Source organism: Lates calcarifer, linkage group LG3 (genome assembly GCF_001640805.2).
Source record: "Lates calcarifer isolate ASB-BC8 linkage group LG3, TLL_Latcal_v3, whole genome shotgun sequence".
Lineage (NCBI taxonomy): Eukaryota > Metazoa > Chordata > Actinopteri > Centropomidae > Lates > Lates calcarifer.
The window spans coordinates 15495233-15516967 of record NC_066835.1 but is presented as its reverse complement, the minus strand read 5'-3'; the positions used below and the strand labels follow the sequence as shown (position 1 = coordinate 15516967).

The window sequence follows — 21735 nt, the reverse complement described above, 5'->3', positions numbered from 1 at the left end:
AGGAAACAATTTTCAGATATCAAACACAGATATCACAATTCCCTGCAAGTCTCATTCAGTGCATTCATCCCTGAAACCAATGGGAATGGGAGCCTGCTGTGCCCTCAGCGTCCTTCGGAGGGCGCTAAAAGAATATGTGTGCAGGCTCAACAGAGCAGAGCAGAAGACAGTGTTTGAGGAAGACGGAGGAGAAGGAGGAAGAGATGTCATGCTGTTCCACCAAGACTTCATAGGCAGGCAAATGCACCAGGCCACAGCTGAGAAGAAGATAAAAAATATATAAAAAAAAGAAAGAAAGCTGAAGGGAATGAAGGAGAGTGAGAGAGCGAGAAGAAGGAGAAAGCAGGAGGGCTGTTGCCTGCGGCCTATATTCCTTTAGTCATGCCTGCCCTGGCTTTTAACTGGGTGCTAGCTCGCTCCATGAGGGCCATTTTACAGATGTGACACAGGTTCGGTTACATGACAGCCATGGGGCTTTCACATGCAATATGAATGAGGACATGGCACTTTGTGTGAGGCTTTTTCTGGGACTTGCTGTGAATGCATGGTGCGTGTGTGCCTATGTGTTTATGTGTGGGGGTGAACACGCGTGCCAGCGTAAGCCTGATTTATCTGTGTGTGTGTGTGTGTGTGTGTGCTTCTTTTCAATTAGCACATGCCTGTGCATAAAAGATGACTTATCACTATTTGTCTGTCCAACTGTGCATGTGGATATATGCATTCTCCTGTGTGCAGTTGTGTGTTGGGAACATACATGCATGTCTGTGTGTGTGTGTGTGTGTGTGTGTGTCTGAGTGTGAGAACCACAGACAAAGACAAAGACGCTTGGAACGATAATGCTGCAGTACAGCGCCAACGGATGTGATCCCAGATAAAAGCCACCATGCTGCCTCTCCGCCTCTCCTCGTCTTCCTGCTGCTTTTCCGGACTAAGGAAAAAAAGGAAGTACAATCTCTCTTTCTGTCTTATTTTTTCCTTTGCCTCTCAGTCCCCCTGCCAGTGCTAAAAAGCGTGGCGGCAATGTGCAGTAGGAGGCAGTAATGGAAGGGTTGTGCCGGGCTGCGGAGCCTTTCTTGGCTGTGGGCCCGGCGGTGCTGGTGAAGTGTCATTACCGGCAGCGTTGCTAATGGATCGGGTACGGCTCCACCGCTCACCGCTAATGAGAGCAGCTAAAGGCCATGGACATGGGTGATTAACTCCCCCACCGTCGCTACACATGGCCAGGAGGATGCCCTGGGATGGATGCTTGTGTACGTTCGTATGTGAGCGCGGCTGTGTGGGTCTGCACGTGTGAATTTAAGGTTATCACACCTTCAGGACTGTCACACTCAGGACGGGGGGGTGAGGTGGCATATCCAGACTTCCTGACACATTACCACATTACTTCACTGTGTCATCCCTTCTCCCCTCTCACCTTCCTGTCACTCCCTCTCCCCACTCTCTCTCAACCCGCTATCATCTAAAAGGGCCTATCAGATTGTTGAAGTGACCTTCTCCCTGGTGAATCTAAACCATGCATACCAATTTTCTTCGGGTCTTCGCTTCCCCTTCGCATTAACTTATTCAGCCAGCTCACCTGTGAGGGCTGCATGAAAGCAAATGAAGGGAAGCAGGAGATAATTAGCAATATCAAAATCTCCCCGTCAAAGGAGAATGTCCATTTGAAATGTTATATTCTCTGCAGGACTGCAAAAGGAATTTAAATTAGATTTAACAAGAAAATTTAATAAGATAAGATTTTCTCTTCTACCATAACCATTAGTTAACCTATTTAATGTGGCAGATTGAGCAGGGCATATTTCTGCACTCGCTGCTGTGGCAAGTCATGGGGATGTCAAGCCTGGCTTCAGTGAATTGGGTTGCTATGGTGATAAAGATGATTTTTGTCCAATTTCAACTCTTTTAATACTTCCCTGTCCATAGTCAGGGGACAGGTTTGGGCAATATAAAGCATCCCTAATTGGCAATAAATGGTGTTTCACTCTCGCAGTCACACACGCAGCAGCACATTCAAATCTACCAACATGCACACACACACACGGGCGCCTGAAGCAGATGGCGTGTGCGTATGTTTGATGAACGGGAGGACTGAATAGTTCCTTAACGAGGATGGTGTGAGTAGACTCTTAAAGTTTCTATTCTACCGTCACTCTCCATGACATACACCTATAACTACAGTATAAAGTCAGACCGCAATGCAGCAATGCCAGGATGAAAATCCATAGAATAGACAGAACCTCTCTGGTACCACAGTGGTTTGGGCCTCTGCACCACAGTAAAGTATAAGACAGTGCAATTTATGTTTGGTGGGTACAAGGATGATGGGGCGGTTTACTTTCTGCAATCAGTTTTCCACATCAACAAGAATTTCTCCATAAATTGTGGTTCTGGCGCTGGTGGGATGTAGCACAGCATGTAAGCATGCTTAAACGTTCAAATAAATCATAACCTTCTCTGTCTGTCACTCAGTCACCACATCTATCTATCCCCTCTGTGTTGACACGCTGTTCTGTCGCATCGTCTGCGAGGTGGAGGATAACAGTTGGTCAAGGCAAGAGCATCCAGCTACTCAGTGTAGGTTATTAATGGCAGAGCAGCATGGGGATGGGCTCTGATGACTATTGATCTTAGCTGTGGGGCTCCAACACGATGGGAACTATTGGAACTGCACAGCAGCGGCTGTGAATCACAGTGCTGTACCACTTCACCATGAAAAGCCCTCCATACCTTGGCCCCTGGGCTTTGTTATCACCCTGCCTGAGGAGATTTACACTGGCAAAATCAGTGTCATCTGTTAAATCACTTCTTTAAACACCTTCTTATCAGCAGGCTTACTATATATCATTATGCTGGTTTAATATTTACTGTTTCAGTATTAAAGGTACCCTGTGGAGTTTTTGACCACTAGTAGAGATAGGGGGCAGCTTTTTTTTCCTGTTCATGCACAGAAACATGTGCATGCATGCAGGTTTCATGATACACAATCCTGCCAGTATTTTCACATTATTTCATTGGTTTACAGGTGGCAGTTAAAAAAGAAAAGAAAAAGAGCAGTCATAATCCTTTTTGCAGCCACTTAAGGGCAGAGGAACAACCTGAAACTCAACACTGACTTATAAATTTGATATGGTGAATGTGTTAGTAAACACATCCAGCAGATAAGGGGTAAGACTAGCATTTATTTGGAGCCATATTCTGGGCCACCCAACCATCTTAAGTCCATTATTCATGCTTATTTTAGCTCTGTTTTTGTCTCCACTAACTCTTGAGTGAAATGTCTTGTTGAGTGCCAAATGACCCACTACATTCATGTGTGCGCAGTTGGTTTGTCTGATTTTTTTTTTTTGGTTGCTAAAAAAATATTTAAAATGTTGATACAAAACTAAAATATTAAGGTTGTGGACTGTAAAATCAAAATGAGCTGAAAGATGCTGAAATTCTCTGCAGAGTTGAGGGGAACTACAGAGTTGGGTGACAACAGTCTGTGGGTTTGTTACTGTGTGTAATACATTTCACATTACACAAAGTCATTTGGTTCATTGTTTATTTGAACATATTTATTGGTTCAGCTTTAAGCAAAGCTAAAATACTACAAAGGTCTGCCTTAACAAACCCAAATTAAACAGTAAACACTTAACTCTGTGCCATGGTACACCAGTGTATAAGTCTCAAATGTCATTATTGTTGTATCTAGATCCAGAGTTTCAGGCACAAGGTCTGAGTTCACTCAGAGAGAGAGTCTGGTGCAAGTGAGAACATACAATTTGAATTCAGAACTGAGTTCTTATTTCACAAAACAAACTTTAAATTCAGCATATAAATTTCCATATCAGAGGAATGAAACTTATTCAAGAGCAGCCAATTCTTGCACCAGAGTTCTTGGCTACATGCCCTTAAACACATTCAAAAGGCATAGCAAAATTTAAAAACGCCATAAAAGGTTGTTCCTCCCTTAACAATTACTTTCAAGGTCCTGCAAAGACCTAACTGCTCAGTGGTGCTAGAAATCACCCAGGTGTCAACATGTGTTACTGTTTGAATGTGAAGAGACTACATGCTCAGCCAACTTCCCTGGGTGAGTAAAGGTTAAATATAGCCATGCACAGTAATGGAAATGCAAAACAACATGCTGTACTTCCCCATAGAAAACCAAAGGAAACAGCCCAGATAATAGAGGAAAGGGCTCCACACAAATCTGTCTTCCAGGGACACAGAAGCTGTCAATCACTACTGTCACCATGACAACAGAGACCTGGGTTCTACATGCCATGACAGGAATAGGATGGAGAACACAGAAGGAAGGTCACCTCTTGTCATGTCAAACACTATGTCGCTCGCACACAAATGCAGACACTGACATACTGTACGAAGTGCATAGACACAGACACAGACACACACACACACACACACACACAATGCTAAAATGACAAACAGAGCATGGGCACATCCACACAGGCACAGCAACTAACAGGGGAAGAGCGAACACAAGGTGTGACAGATAGACTCCTGTTAAGTGGTGAGATAGTAAATAAATCAGTAACAGAGCAATATGCACCAAACACGGTAAAATAAATCAGCAAGGAGCATGGATGGCATGTTTATGCGTGCCATCCATAAACAGTGAGCCTGAGGTTCTTCAGCATTCTGTAATCAAGTTGTTGAAGACAGACAGACACCACATTGACTGAACTGGGTGACTATAGAGGATGTTGAAAACACTACATTTTCTGGCGAAGCAGCTAAATTCCAGAGCAGTGACCATGAGATGGCAGCGGTCCATGCTTCCTCATTACGAGGCGAGGTTTTCCTTGCCACTCCTTTTTAACAGGCCTAACCCTCCACGCCGATCTACACTCCCAATGGTGCAAAATAACTCTAGCATTCTCGGAAAGCTATGGTCACCGCACCAGCGTCGCAGTTTGGGCGGACCGGGAACATTTGGTTCTTTTCTTGGAGAGAAGAAGAAAGCCACAGCCATACACAAACAGCCGCAGAGAGTCCTGGAACAGCCAAGAGTATTCTGAGGTGTGGCTTCTCCTTCAGTGGCCAGAGGCAGTCGTGATAAGTTGTTGACTCTGGAGATGCTGCCGGTGGCAGGTGCTCTTCTGTGGTTGAGGTTAAGTCATGTGATCAGCGGGGGCAAACAAAACAACTTCGCCGCATGCATGCACACTTGAGGAATGTGCTCTAAGAGTATGTGGTGTCAAGTCCAGTTTACTACACGGATAGTTACAGATGCTGGTTCCTAACCCCTCTTTTAACAGGCTTTTTCAGTCAGGTGGTATGAAAGGGCTTTCACATCTGGCCTAAGAATCAGCCTCATCGGAAACATGTCTCAATTCCCATATTTGATCAAGTGTGGCATGCCGTGTGTGCAGCTCAGCCATAGAAAAGCTATGCTACACAGCACATTGCCTCAGGAAAGCTAAGCAGGCAGAAAGGGGAGAGGCAGGGAGAGTAAACCAGAAATTAAAAAAGGAGAGAGAAAGCCTTAACCCACTTTCTCCTATAATACAACCCATCAAACATCAGAAGCCATCATCATAGATTAGCCTGTCTCTAATCCTGGTTGTTAGCACAGCTGGGGCAGATTAGGGAGGGGGCATTCCTGACAGAGCCAACATGGCGTCACAGTCACTGACAGCTCACCTGGAAACACATGGGTAACTGTACAATACAGCACTGTTTCAATCATACACACTCACACAAACACACACACAGAGATCAAACGTAGTGCCGGAGCAAAGCTGCCTGCTTGCCTGCCCCCGGGCAGCAGGGTTAGGGCAGGAAGTCAGGCTTCAGAACTGTGTGACACCTCTAAGTCGACTTGATCCTGAAACGGGGGAGGTGGGGGGCGTGGGGGGATAGAGGGGGGTCCTGGTTTAGGGGTCGGCGACTGCAAGCGTGTGTGTGTGGAATAAGGAAAACTGATGGAGTGATAGATTTGATGTGTGATTTAGAGAGTGAGGGAGGCAGAAAGTGTGAGAAAGAAACAGAAATTAGAGGGGGAAAGTTAGGAAGGCAGAGAACAGAGGGCCCTGTCACACCGTTAAGCTTCCCAGGAAATCTGTTTAATGTGGAAGATCAGGGAGGAAATATGCTCTCTCAATGTCTGGCAGCGAATGCATGCAGTGTGAAACAAATGATACGGCAGCACATGTGGCGACAGACCTAAGAAGGTTTGGCTTTCTTGAGAAGGAAATGTAAAATCCATCTTTTACTCAATGTGTACTTTGTTTCTAAACTAAATGAAAAATGTTCCCCAAAGATAAAAAGGCCTCCACTTGGGCCTCCTGACCCATACCTATGGGCTAATAGACACCTGCTGTTTTCTTTCTCAACATTTAATTTTCTTTCTCAACTCTTAGGAGTGGATATACACTTTCAGATGTTCTGCATTGTTGGACTGTTATAAGGAAAAGGAATAACTAGCCACATATATAATATGCATGTCTTTGAATGGATTTCTCAGTACTATTTACTGCATTTATATAGCTTTATACATCTAGCAAGTCAACTCAAGTTTGAAGACAGCAGTTGGCAGATGTGAAGCTATGTGAAAGTACTGTATAACTTAACAATGAGATTCTGTAAAACAAGCTTGGACATTCTCTCATCTGGATTTTGTCGACCAGACGGGCTTGTGTTAGGGTGTTTGTGTGATATACAGTATGTGGTTCATTGTAGCACAGTGAGGAGTACTCACACTTCCTGTAGTGCCCAGGGACAGATGGTTCATCTGCTGGGTGAGAGGGCCCATCATGCTGGCAGGCTGCATGGACATAGTGTGGTCCATGGCTGGCGTGATCACTGCACCCTGGTGGAAGGAGGGAAAAGACAAAGAGAAGGTGTGGTGAGAGGACGAGCAGGAGAAAGGATGTAGGTTGTGCACATTTTTATGTACATCTGTTCTGATTCCCATTAGCTTTCAGACCAAAGCAACCCAGAACATAAATATCAGAAAGTAAGCTAATTGATAACACAAGTGAAAGGAGGTGTCTCAGAGGATATGGTGTAAAGGAGGAGGAGACTTAGAAAGGTGGTGGTTAGGGGTTAATGGAGGTGAGGCAGGAAGCTGGGCTTAAAATGGAGGACATGACAGAGAAAGTAAACAGGAACAGGAAGGAGGGACAGGAAGGAGAAATGTTGAAGAAGAGACAGAATCATCGAAAAATAAAAGCAATAAAAAAGAGAGAGGTGGGGCAGTGGTGACACGAAGACAACACCGCCAGAGAAGGAGAAGGAGCGAGGGACAGTGTCAATAAACAGCAACAGAACACAGGGACATTTTCAAGATCAATACACGCTATTGTCTCTGGTCCATCAAAACGGTCAATATCTGCTGCTGATGTATCAACAATATGGGTTTGTGCGGTTCATTGATTGCTGAGAGAGGATGCTTTCTCTCTCTGTCCCTCCCTCCCTGTCTCTCACTCACTCTCGAGCCTCTCCTCCTGGTGTAATGCGCGGCATGTTTTCCCTAACGGGCGGATGAGAACGCTAGAAGCTTATTTTTCACGGTGCAGTGGAACATGAGGGAAAGTGATGAAACCATTGTTGCTCTCTCATCCCTTGTCATGATAGCTCCATTTCCCTAGCACTGAAGCCTCGGGAGGAACGCGTTAAAAACCAAGCCCTTTTCCTCTGCTCGGCTCGCCTCTCTTCTCACTTTGTGCTTGTGTGTGTGTGTTGACAGTGCGTCTACGTGTGTTTGTGGGTAAGCCTGCAACACAGTGTGTGTAACAACATTTGTGTGTGAGTGTGAAAGAGACCGACAGTGTGTAGCGCGTGTATATGAGCGTGCAACTGCGATGGTGTATGTTTGCGAGTGTGTGCATGCGTGTGTGCACCCCACTGGTGACTCTGTGTGGGCCTATTGGAGAACAAACTGTGCAGACACAGCCTGTCAGAATCGCTCTGCTTGTCTACTCCTTGCATTCACAACACAGTCAGCTAACTCTCTCTCCTCCCTCCTCTCCTCCCTTCTTGTCTCCCACTCAATATGCAAGCTTTATGTGATCCTTCCCAGACTTACACCTCCACACATAAAGAAAGAAACTGTGTGGAATGCTAACACTTGCTAATGCAAGTGTTCACTAAGTGGATATTTCTGCATCATTAAATTAAAGCAGGTTGCACAACATAAACTAATTCCTCAGTAGAGATCAGCTGTTGCTAAATATTCACAGCCAGCAAATGACAGGTGGTACTGTTGTGTAGCTAACTGAAAAATGAATGGTTGACATATCTGATCTGACAATTGCTCAAAAGGCTGTACAATTATGATGTAAAGTGGGAGGATTTAACACAATTTACATAAAACTACAAAATATTATGGTAAATGACTAAAAACTGTGTTGGTTAAGCTGACAAATATTACTATCTCTCAAACTCATATATAATATATATATAAAACAAAGTAAAGGGTTAGCAGCCTTAATATATTGTTAACCTCTAAAACTGTTATTTTAAAACAGTTTTACAGCTAAGGATGCAACACTGACTTTCTGTTTACATAATTTGTGTCTCTTCTTTTGACTGGACAGCACAACAGATGTTCCCTTGCATCAGATTTACAAATTACAAAAAGTTTTAATGGTGCGACCTGATTTAGTCAATCACTAGTTGGAAACTGCTCAGTAAAGGCTTCACAAATAGCTAGTGTCACCCAACATAGATTCTTTGCTTAGTATCAGCAATATCCCAATGGAAAAATAAGTGTTTAAACCAGAAGTCCTGAAAGCAAATGTTACTTGAGTGGAAGTATGAGAGCACTGTCAGCAAAATGCACTTTAAGTGAGAATAAGTGCTTAATATGCAGGCAGAGTGGCCCCTGTCATTGTTAAATTAGTATACATTACTGGAGTTTTATTACTGATCCATTAGTATATAAGCGGAATTATAATGCTGAAGCTGCTAGTGGGGAAATTTTTTATAACTTACATGCTGTTGGGTAGCCCTTTGTATAATAATGCATCATATTTTCTAAACTAATCATATGCTTTGTGTGTAAACTCTGAAATGAAATAAATGTAGTGAGTAAAAACTCTTTCCTACCATGACATTTAGTGAACACAAAATGGAAATACCTAGGACTTAGTTCAGTTTCTCCACTGGCTGTGATAAATGAAAAAAAGGAGAGGGGAAATGAGGAGAGAGAGAGAGTGTGTGAGGACAGGAGAGAGATGATTAAGGAGAGAGCTGATGGAGGTCATGAGGAAGACGGGAGCAAAGAGAGACAGACGGGGGGGAGGCAGGAGAGAGAATTAGAGAGGGACACACGGGGAGAAAGTGAGAGAAGACAAAGAAAGAGGAGAAAAAAATGAGAGAAGGTGAGGAAGAGGGAAGGAAAGCGAAAGAGAGGAACGAGAAGGAAGCAGCAGGAGCTGTGGGCTACCTGTTACTGATTCAGCCTCTGACAATGCTTTTATAATGGGAAAGGGAGAGCAACGGAAAGGCTTAATTCACAGACGTGTCAGGGAGAGTTAAGCCGATTTGTGATTTCGATTTTCTGTATTTGTGAGACTGAGTGTCTGTGAGAGAGGGGGTTTTATTGTGTGTGTGTGTATGTGAGTGTCTGTCTGGTTGTTGTGTGTCTGTCCACTGTCAGACTAGAGAGGAAAGAAAATGAGAAAGAGACTGACACAAATAGACAATATATGTTTTTGATTTGTCCTGTGTGTGTGTTTAAGAAAGAGAGCAGGATGGTTGCTGCAGACATATCTGTTCCAAATGTATGAGATGATGTTTACAGATCTCCCCAATGCACATGTGTTGGTGTGTGTGCCTGTGTGTGTAAGTGTATTTAAGATGGTATTGATCTTGCTCTAGACAGGAGACAGATGATATCAGCCCTGTGGCTGTTAAATACGCTGATATACACTCAACGATCTGAGACAATTTACAGTAAATAAGGAATCTTGTAAAAATCTTACAGCCAGCAGTGTTTTTTAATGACCGCTCATTACAAGTAAATAGTGATGCTCCAACTGATGGAGTGCTGATCGCTATCAGCTGATTTTCATTACTTGGTCTTTACATTTGCTGAATCAGAAACAACTGTAAAACAGGTGAGGTGAATACATAAATGTCACACAATGGCTGAGTGTTTTTACCGCGTGATCCATTAAGGCAGGTAGTTAACATCATCTAGCCCTACGTGGATTCAAGATGCAGTCAGTTAGGCAGTTCAGGTTTCTAGTATCCAGTGGTGGAAGAAGTGTTGAGGTTCCTTACTTAAGTAATTACTAAAAACAGTCAATTAAAAATAAAAGTCCTGTATTAAATGGTATAAAAAATACTTAAGTATTATCACCAAAATGTATTTAAAGTAGCTCATCCCCCTGAAATTCAGTGAGCTACGAATGTATAATTGTGCAAAAAATTAAATAATCAAGCAGCAAATGTATTTAGTGACATTAGTTACACAACAAAACAGGCTTCGTCAAGTTTTTTAAATGGAAAAACAACATCTGCTTTGTGAAGCATGCAGACCTATCTCAAATTTCAAAACCAAGAAGGATGGAATAACTTGTTGGAATAACTTGATTTTATAGCATGCATCAGAGTATTACAACATGTAATGAAGCACTGTCTATGGTAAATAGCCAGCTATCTTTAAGACAAAGTAGCAATGTGTTTAGGGCAAAAAAATAAATAAATAAATAAACAAACAAACAAAAAAACAAACGTAAATGAAAAAAGTGCAGTGATTTTACAGGATGTCTTCTGTCTAATCCTAAAGACATTACAAATGTAATCATTATCAGCCTTAAAAAACAGATCAGAATATCCCTACAGCTAGCCATTTTGCTCATATTACTATTACTGCTGCTTATAATATCCAATGTTTTTGTCTATCTCCTCTGCTACTTCAACAGTGTTGATATGTCACTACCTTCAGGCGGTGGCCCTGCCCTCGCTCTAAGTGAAAACACCCTGAGGCCACAAAAAGAAACTCATGCCGATCCTCACCTTGTAGGTCCTAAAGTTTCACTGCTTGCAAGTAGGCATCTGGTTACTGAAAGCAAGTGTAGTGTACTATTCTGACAATAGCCTAATAGCCCAATATGAAGTCAGAATGGAGCATGAACAATGAAAAGTTTTCAAAGAGAATGTGTTCTTCTGACAGGTGAAATGTGAAAGTTGGGGGGAAAAAAGACACAAGTGGGGCACATTAAAAACCTCAAGAACGTCAAACAAAGACTGAGGCTGTATTCCTGCGTCTTCTACTCTAACAAAGCATTGCTTGTGTTGTCCACATGAAAGAGGACCTGCGCTGACTCAACACATTCCTTGCTGTATTTGACAGTTTGTTTCTCCATGTGAGGTTCTGTGGTTTGGATACTGATGCTGGTGTGTGTGTGTGTGTGTGTGTGTGTTAGTGTGTTTTGCATCTGTGTAAATGTGACATGCACACTGCAGGATACTTGCAGAGGTGCTCCAGCTCCACGCCACAGGATTAGAGTAATTCTGCTGAAACCCTCGTACTGCATAGACACTTCTCCGTCTCCAGTGACACACACAGACTAAGCTTGTTCAGTCAGACGTTATTGGTCTGGAAAGCCTGGTGTTACAGAACATCTGCTGATGATTGACTGGTAACTATATACAGTACAGAATGCCAGGGACCTTTAATACTGCAGGCTTGCCCACCTGGAGGGCGTATACTGCAGGTAATGAAACTGTATCCATAGAAACCACAAAAAGTTTCTGGTTATAGAATGTGTAGATAATACATGTCTTCATCTTTCAACTATATTTATATATTGCTGCATGATCTGAATGTGTGTGTTTATATGTGCTCTCATTTATCTTGCTCTCTGTGCTCTGTTAAGGTTTACAGTAGCCACCCATAACTTTGCCTTCACCTACCTCGACTTTGACCACAGTTTCCATACGCCCTCAGGCACCTTTCTATTCAGGTAAGCCCAGAAAAGGGAGCCAGCATCCTGGGTCTTTCACTCTAATCCACAGCATGGATCTCTCCTTGGGGCTAACAGACTACCAGGGCTGCCCTACTGTTACCAACACAGCCTGTCTACGAGACACGACGTGCCACAGCTGGGGAGGTGAACACTCATTTTAGCCAACTGAAGTAGCAGAGAAATAGCAGTGCACTAGCAAAGAATGAAGCCTCACAAGTGGACAGTGATGCAGATAGCGGCTTATCTAGGCCTCCGCCATCACACTGAAATTTGAAATCTCATTTTCTAAGGGCTCTGAAAAGCTTAATTGCGGACCTACAGGGAAAAGAGAATCATTACAGTGAGAATGAAGGAGCTAAGGGGCCACAGTGACGTGTATGTTAACAGATTAACGTGGAGCCTGAAACAAATGAAGGATTTCTCACCTCTGGCAAATACTGTGGGTCTGTTTGTCCTCCACAATGAAATGAAAATGAGAAGGATGATGGATCAGCCTCCTTCCACTTACTGATTTATTTGTCTGTCCATCATGTGTAATATCTCAGAGGATACAGATTAGATTACTTTAAAATGTTCAACTAGTGAAATCAGCATTTACAAAATGACACCAAATGGCATGTGAGGTGTGGTAGGCTACAATTACAGGTCCAAATATGGGGACATATGCTACTAATTGGCCATTACTGAGATTGTTCATGGCAATTCTGTTGCCTTGTTTTGTGTGTGTGTGTGTGTGTGTGTGTGTGTCAGTCTCTGAGAAAGAGAGCTGTTAATTTCATCCCTACTGGTACTACAAAATGCTTCAAGTAATGACGTTATTATCAAAAAGAAACCACCAAGTTGTCCTCATTGAGGACAACACAACATTTGCATGGATTTGTATTGTGTGTGTGTGTGTGTGTGTATGCATATATGTGTGTGTGTGAGAGAGGATAAGGGTGCTAGATGAAGCATGTAACAGTATTTGTCATGTCTTCATGGGAGGTCTTTTCCTCTCCACGCTCGGACTGCGCTTGTTTATCAGCCTGTTCTCTGACTGGCTTTTGTAGACAAACGGATCATTTCACACACGAGGATCTCTCCAGAATATTTACTCTATTTACAAAAGCAAAAAAGATTAGAAATCCAATTAGAAAACACAGCGAACTAATAAAGCCTGTCCACCAAAGCATATCAGCTTTTGTCTCAAAATGTATTTTTGCTACTATTGCGAAATTTCTCAAGGTAATATCCAAAAGCTTATAGTGAAACTGCAGCCGCTCAGTCTCTCTGTCAGTCACCCTGTGGCACTGTAACAATATCTCTCTTATATGAATGAAACTTTAACCCTGAACAGACGATTTTTTGCTGGCACTGGCAAAGCAAAAAATCTTTGAGTTGTACACCGAAAGGGCAGTGGAGAGAAACAGGAGGGATGGAGTGAGAAAAAGAGAGGGGGAAATGAGAGGGAGGTGTATAGAAAGAAGGTGAGGATGGGATGAAAAGAGAGAGAGAGAGAGAGAGAGGAGAGAGAGAGAGAGAGAGAGAGAGAGAGAGAGAGAGAGGGAACAGTGAGAACAACTCAAGGACGACTGTAGCCGACGTCTCAAATTCTGCCTCGCCAGTCAAATCCACAAGACCAATATAATGTTCCCCCCCTGAATCCGCGGAGCGTTTTTAATGTCAAGCAGGGAGATGGGTATCACACAGTGCACCGATTCACCCCCATCCGATGAGGGCAGATAGTTATGGTTCAATTCTAAGAGGCCCAGCGAGCGTCTATTCAAAGCCAGAGCCAGGGAGAACTGGCTGGGGTGCAACAGAGAGGAATTCAATAATTCACCTTCACTATGTAAGGGCCAATGCACTCCAGCAAATACATACTTGAAGCACATACAGTTCAGAGTGAGGAAAAGAGGGGGAAAAAAGGAGGATGGATAAGTCATGGGGAAAGACAGCAATGCTGCGCTTGGCTGGCACTGCAGCTACTCTGGCACTCTTTGGCAGCGTGAAGTTAATTTGAGAGTCTGTGCATGGTGATTGATGATCTGTACATAAGTGAGATTTACCATTAAGGATGTGTTTCTGCACTCAGGCAATATGTGTGTTTATTCACTTCACATCTGTGTGCGAGCTGCATCTGCGTGTTTGTCTTCTGGGGCCTTTAGTTCTTTTTTCGTTTTCTCTTCTACAAGGTCCGCTGACTGGTGTAGCGCTGCCAAAGAACAGAGCGCAAAAGGCGAGCGGTCATGCTGTTCTGACATCCCACGCCTAACTGCCAAACAGAGCACAGCATTAGGAGATCTGAGAGACAGTGTGTGAGAGGACGAAAGAGGGAAGACAAATGATGAACAGACAAAAAAAAAGAGAGGAGAACAACGCCTAGAAGAACAGACTGCAACCTCATTTAGCTGTCCACTTTAAAAAAAACACTGTCACATTCTATCAAGTTCCACGGTGAGTGCATCTTGCCCATTAATTTAGGATAAACAAAATTTGAAGACTGTTCTCTGTCCTCTCTCTCTCTCTCACTGCTAACAAAGTACTGACTCCTCTGTGGGATGAAGTCCAGTTTCGTATGGATGGACTTGTCAAACTTAATCTAGTCGGATAAAAACAAACACCTTTGCCGAAGCGGTACATGCTGTAATGCTCTCTGTTTACTGTGCAACAAGCAAACTCTTGGTCAGGTTGCTCTCAACTGTAACATCACTTAACGTCATCTGTTATTTCCAGCAAATTACTGTTTAAGTATAGTGCACTATATAGTAAATAGATAGTGATTTTGGATACAACCCTTGTCTGTTCTACTCTATTCTGCTCTATTCTAGTCCACACAGTCTGACTGGCTAGCTGTGACCTCTTCCCCTTCCATGCTTGGCCCCCTCCATATTGCCCGGACACCAGGAGCGCCACTGAACAACGCTCCACTGGCTTAACATGTGACACGTGGCGGGAGCCACCAAATTGCAGCACAATCAATTGGTTTTTAATGCTCTGAGTAGCCCCCAGAGCTCTTGAAGCTTAGCACGCTTGGCTAATTTGATGTGATTCACTGAGCTGGTGGCAGCCTGTGTGTGTGTGTAAGGGGCGGTCTGCTGTGTATGAGGCTGGTAGCGGATATGAGCGCGGGTCATAAAGGGAGACAGATTGGTAGCTATGATCCACTGATGGCTGTGACAGCTGGGGTTATCGCCTAGCAGCCGTTTGGTGACAGAGAACACAATGGGGACGGGGCCATGGGGACGGATATGGCCACATGGCTACTGCTGGCATGAAGGCATGATAAGATGTACACCACAGTACAATGTGGCTACTGGCTGGTGGCTACTGCCAATGGCTCCAAGAGGCCTCAATGACATAAGGCTGGAAGATGGATGGTTGTCAGGCAGTCATACAGGCTGGTTGGGAATAACCAATATGGACCACACATATGGCAATACATAACACATACAGGGCACACAAACATGTATCCTGCAAACATTAACAGTTACGCAAGCTAACATCTTCACCTGCACAGGAACAGGCAGACGCAGCAGCAGCAGCAGCAGCAGCAGCAAAAATAACTAGCTTGTTAGTGAGCTTTAATTCCGTGTGAAACAAGCGTCACCAGGAAAGCACAGCCCTGACTGTGAAAAGTAGCAAACTATGGCAGGGAGGAGGAGGCTGGAGAGTGAGTTAAGATACTTGCAGGAGAGGCAAGGAGGTCGTGTGGCTGAAAGGCAAACTGAGTGGCTTGGAGGGCAGCTGCAGCTGGGTGTGGTGTGTGTGTGCGTCTGCCTGGCTGGTGGCCTGCTGTGACCAGATTACATGTTCACTGTCCCACAGCGGGAGTGGAAGTGAGATGGGTAGGACTGAGTGGTAAATGGCCACAGTGGGGAGCCACGCGGCTGGTTGAGTACTTCTCCAGTGAGTGAGTGCTGGACCATCAGCTGCAGAGTCCACTGTTTCCCAATTTGTTCAGTTGCCGGGACTCACAAACTGTTGTCTTCTTGACTCAGGCTAACAATGTTATTGACACTTTTGTGGATTGCTTGAGGCAAATGTCATTTTTCCTTGAAAGCAGCAACAGCAACAGCTTTAAGAAAATGTTAATTAATTCTATTTTCAGAGTGCCTATTAACACCTACACCAGATGAAAATTTGCCTTGGTCAAGTCTGACCCATTTTTCCTTTTCTTCCCCACTGTTACTCAATTTGCATTTACATTTTCCAATGGTGATTATTTAAAACTTTAAAACTGAAAAAAATGCTGTATATTACTGAATAATAGTTTAGAAATCTCGCATAATTTATATTTTTTAATATATATTATTATGAGGTTTTTAGTTTTTTAAAATATAGTTGTTGCCTATACAGTGTGTTACATTTCCATTTGTGTAGTGTCTTCAGTGTGTTGCACCATATTACTTAATTATTCCCCAAACATCTTGGGTCATAACTCCTAATCCAGCTCAATTGGATTGTAAGGTGCTACCTATTCAACAGCATGCATATTCATTTGCTCATTAGTACAGAATAGTGAACTTTGATACTAAAGCATGACTTAAATTATGCAGCAGTGTGATTCATTAGAGGTAACTTTGGCAAAAAAATAACTCAAGTTACCCTTAGGGTAGTAATTTCTTTTACAAAGAGAAAATAACTTCCTGCATCAATAGAATTATAACCACAGTACAATATTTACATGCTTGTTAAGTACTGCACTATAACACACATCATATAGCACAGTTCTACAATAATATTCTTTACTATACTGTATAAAATACTCCACTGCACCTTCTTTTGCAAGGCACTGTACTGTAGCAGACTTTAAGTATGAAATTTATTGAGCAAATTCTTGCTTAGTCTGTGATATAGTGAAACTGGCTCATGATTGTTAAGAATCAAATACATATGCCCTTGACTGGTTCCCAGTTTCATTTGGTGAATGAACTGAGCAAAAAAGAACAAAGTACACTGAGTGTGCTTCAGGGGCCACAAAAAGCCTCAAGCAAACACTAAAGCCTCTGGCAGAATGATTTAAAACCTCTAAGCAACAAAACGAGAACACTTATGGTGCTAAGATCAATTAAAGTTAAACCTTAAAACAATTTAGTTAACTACTAATGCTCTTTGTGTCTTTAACATTAGGGAGACAGATCTGGGAAATACTCCAAACAATACTGTAGGTACATTACAGAAAATATGGATCTAAAACTGAACATAAAAGTGGAGCTATTTGAGGCTCTAAAAACACAATATTCTTCAAAAAGTGACACATCCTTCAAATTTAATCCAAAGTAAATTTACTTTTCACAAATAGAAGGAAAATATGATTTTGCCAGTGATTAACATATTAAATAACTCATTTTGTGAGTCTGTGACCTAGAAAAACAGGATTTTGGACTCTCAGAAAATGTAATGTTCTGCACTCTTCAACAAAAATGATCGAATACCATTGGATGCAACGTAACTACCTCACTTGTTGTTTTTGGTGAGCTAAATCTAATTAATGCTCATTTTTTTAACCGTGTCTCGTGTCTCGGCCAGTAACCCTGAGCAACAGTCTGTAGCCTGTCTGTATTGTGGTCTGTTAAATGATGCTGAATGGCTTCCTGGCACAACTCAACACCTATAAACTGCCAACCAAAAAATAAAGCTAAATATGTTTGTATACTTAGGAATGATGGAAACATGTGGTTATCAGAATGGGATAATATGCTTTTATGGAACTCTGTATAGTAATTGCAGGACAAAAGTAGTGTAATCATTTAGCTATCAGAAGTTTTCATGTGGTATTGTAATGCCATGTGCATGTATGCAATTTAGTTGGTTTAACACTTGACCTGCAACAGAGGACGAATGTGTCTTAACCGATTTTCCAGACAGAACTTATTTTTCTGATCAGTCATATTGCCCTAAATATAAAAAGTCTGCCATGTTGTAAACTATTTTCAGCACAAATGTAAAATAAACTTCCCTTAACGAGTTCCCCCTAAAACCTTTCAACAACTTTGGCAAAACATTGTGCAGAAAGGAGAAAAGACAACCACAGGATTTTCAACAAAAGAGTGGGCCCCAATGAGAAGTCAAGGGCAGCTGCTGCAGGTGAATGGTAGAGTACTTACTGTAGGTTGCATAACATATTGTTGATGAGGCATCCATGACGTACTCTGGACCTGAGGAGAAACACATAAAATGTAATATTATGGTAACAATATAAATTTTCCCTACTTTGATTCAGATCCAAGCAGTATCCCACATAAAGCTATAAATGCTGTTCAAATATTCACAATATGTTCAAATACTCTCAAGTCTGGAGGTTTAAAATTGATTGCACTGGTTTTAATGCAGGAGAATGGCTGAACTTTACACAGATTAAGTTGTGCCAAAGAATTCCAAAAAGTATTTGAAAGTCTGGAGGCAGCAAATGTCTCTTCTGCCTCCTCATTATTGCCAACAGTATGACTTGTGCATAAAGCCCATAAATTAGGTTCCTTCCCTATTATAATAATAATATTAATGCCATGCCCTGTGCTGCGGGGGAAGGTGCCTGCCCTGTGGCAGACCCTGTTTTATTTTTTTAGCAAAAAGTAAAAGGAGGAGAAAGTGGTGGGCAGAGCTTTTCTTTTTCATGGGCCAAAATTCAGAAACATGCCAAGCTACCACCAGAGGAAATCATATACAGACATGCATATTTACAAATGTGGATGAGAAAGTTAAAGAGATGGTGAAACAGTGACAGACACAATGATCAAGAGACTGGAAGAATGGAGGAACAAACAGAGCTTTTAGATGTGCTGGAGAGAGGAATTAGACAGCTTGTAGCAGACAAACACACAGGCTGGCCACTGATCCCAGTAAAATGATTAGATTAAACAAAGACAAACATGGAATAATCTGTTATAAGAGCAATCAATCCTCTGAGCCAAACCAAACGCGTGATTTGGATCCACACCTAAACAAGCTCGATATTCTATAACATGAAGCCAAGTCTGTTTGTTTATACATGGCAATATTTATTCTCTCCAGCTGAACGGGACAGCAGAGAGACACAGAGAAAGCTTATCTTTATTCACTTATCTTCAGCACTTTCTGTCTGAGGTACTGCATGACCACCATGCAATTTATTTATTTAATAGAGAGCAGTACTGTACTCTTGAGACTTAGAATGAAAGGGGACAAAAGAATTCTGAGAACAAAGCAAGAATCCCATTGGATATATGTTGTGAAAATCATTGTACTTGGGTTCAAAGTTCAGTTTAGTCAAACTTTTGCCACACAACTTGACAGAATAGAGCAGTACAGTGTGAGCTGCTATAGCTCATACAGCTGCCTGATGGAAGAGATGTCCTTACTTTGCGCAATGTCGAACTTGCACTTTAGGTGTGAAAGCTCTGTGAGACATACAATGAACTTGTAACGCTGCTGTCTGTCAGCGGCTTGGGACTTGACTTGGCCCTTGACATGGGATTCAAAATCAAAAATATTAAAGTCTAAAGTTCTGACCTTGTAAAATTTCAGCAAAATAAAAAATAAGCCAAGCAACCACAAGCAGATCTGTCACCAGATATGTAAGAAAGTGCTATCAACACAGCTTTGCATTTAGCATTAAGAGACCTGAAAGCTTATATCTACTTATACCTAGTTTCAGCTTATGAAGTCTTGATTTGGACTTGGATTTTCCCAAAGGACCTAAAAACAGCTCTGACAGAGTGAGTTTGCTCATCCCACATGACAACAGATAGTGAGGTAACAGTTATTCTACAGCTACAGTAGGTTCAGTGTGAATGAATGGTATAATGTGCATGACCTAAAAGGCTCCCAACCTCTGGCTGAACTTCACAGCTTGTGTTACCATTTAAAACAGCCTGTCAGCCAATAAGCCAGAAAGCCAGTCAGTCAGTCTTTCACCCACTCGGTCAGCCAGCTGGCCTCCCATCCAACCAGTCACACGCCAAACAGCCATCCAGTTAGCTAGTTAGTAAGCCAGCCAGTCACATATTTAGTCCCCCAGTGAGCCAGTCTGCAGAGCCAGTGATGTAAACCAGGCCACGGCTGGCTGGCAGCACTAGCTGAGATCTTGGTAGTGATCTGGCCTGGACTGGCTCCTGTCATGTGGATCATCAAAGCAGATTTTCCAGGAAACAAAGCCAATCACCATTGAAGCTCACCGGAGCCAGGGCTTAAAAGAACACCAGAACACTGCAGTCGGTACGGGTCATTTACAGATCTGATGAATCAATGCCATCAAAATAGTAGCTCAAAAATATCCACACAATAAACATAAAAGTGTGAATGACATATATAGTCATTTCTATGCACCTTGAGATTTTCATTACAAAGGCAATACTTTCCATCATAAAAGGAAGTGATTTCCTTTTGTCTGGCATATATGCCTGCCTGGCTTGTCTTCTCTTTTTCTTTTTCCTCTGTGTCTTTGTACTTGAACAGAAGATGAAGGACTCACCTTCCTGCCGTGACTGGCTGAAGGGCAATATTACAGGAAGCGGCGGCAGAGCTGCCCGATATTGAAACTGTGAGGATTAATATTCCTCAAAAGCCTGGCCATTGTTTTTGATAAATCAATTTGGGAAGCCTTCCGAGAGCGGATTAGAGACGCGCCTTGGCCCACTTTTCTCCACCCCCCCACAACCCCTCCACCGCAGGTACTGGACCAGAGTTTTAATCAAGCGTGCCTCAAAGACGGGCATAGCAACCTTCAGCAACACTCCCTCCTCTGCCCCCCTCCGCCACCCGAGCCATCGCTATCACCATCACCACCACCCGTACCATCCTTCCTCCTCTCCCTGGTTGTCTTTCTCTCCATCTGTCCCTTCTATTTTCCCATCTATCCTTCATCTCCTCTCTCTTGCTCACTATCCTCGTCTGTCTGTCTCTGCATACCAAACAAGATGATGATGTTAAACGATAGCGCCTGAGCAAGAGGGCACAGTGGCAGCGCCTCTTGATGTTTAGATTCGGCAAAGGGTGCTGTGAAATGTGCAGTGACGGAAAACTGGTAACACTCTTGACATCTCACACAGCCAATTTTCACGATCCTGTTGTGTTCTGTTTCATTACTCCACAGATCACAGCTGTGAGGAATGTGGAAATTCACTTTGGGAGAAGGAAGTGATTGGATCGAAGTTGGCAAAAATAAAATAAAATAAAAAAACTCCTTCATTGCATTAGCAGCTGAAGGAGCACAAGGAGGTCAGAAAACTGGGAGGGAAGAAAGTGTTTGTTTTTCCTAGACACTTTCATTCTTGATGGGTGATTTTCTTTTTTTCTACCCTGTCAGCCGTTTTTTTAATCCCCCTTTTTTTGTTGCTTGTTTTCTGATGCCTGTTGTGTTTGCTGCCTACGAAACAGATGTCATCGAGCACAGCTGGAGCGGCGAAGAAACGATGAGAGGAGAGGAGAGAACATCACGCTGTTTCACAGCCCGCCCCCTCTCTTCTATCCACCCGACACACAAAGCAAACCCTCCTATTGCACATACACACAGACAGAAATCTACCCATAATGCAGCGCATTATGGCCCACCTGATATGTGGAAACAGGGGAAGCAGCGATGAAGGGCGTGATGGAGGTCTGTGCGATCATGCGGTTGGTGGCGATGTAAGGCGAGGAGTAGAACCTGAGAAGGGACAGAGAAAGGGAGGAAGAGGGAGGGAGAGAAAAAGGGGGAAAAGGAGGACAGGAGGGAGGAGAAAAAAGATGGTATAAGGATGTAAAGAAGAGGAGAGAGAGGGGAAAGTGCACAGCAGAATAAGTTTGTCAAATTCATATAGAACATAATACAAATATAACATTCTGTTATATTAATACAAAAATTGATTAA

The 21735-nt window shown here is 42.8% G+C and overlaps 1 protein-coding gene across 5 annotated transcripts in view; it reads right to left on the bottom strand.

Moving 5' to 3' along the window:
- The window catches only part of rbms3 (RNA binding motif, single stranded interacting protein), a 254977-nt gene that overhangs the window by 10120 nt on the left and 223122 nt on the right, over positions 1-21735 (bottom strand). For all 5 annotated transcript variants that reach the window (XM_018685388.2, XM_051067783.1, XM_051067788.1 and 2 more), the window contains 3 exons: positions 21438-21531; positions 18017-18067; positions 6707-6817 (listed from right to left, as the gene is read on the bottom strand). In XM_018685388.2, coding sequence (XP_018540904.1) covers positions 6707-6817; positions 18017-18067; positions 21438-21531 — 256 coding nt within the window. The remainder of the gene's footprint in view (positions 1-6706; positions 6818-18016; positions 18068-21437; positions 21532-21735) is intronic.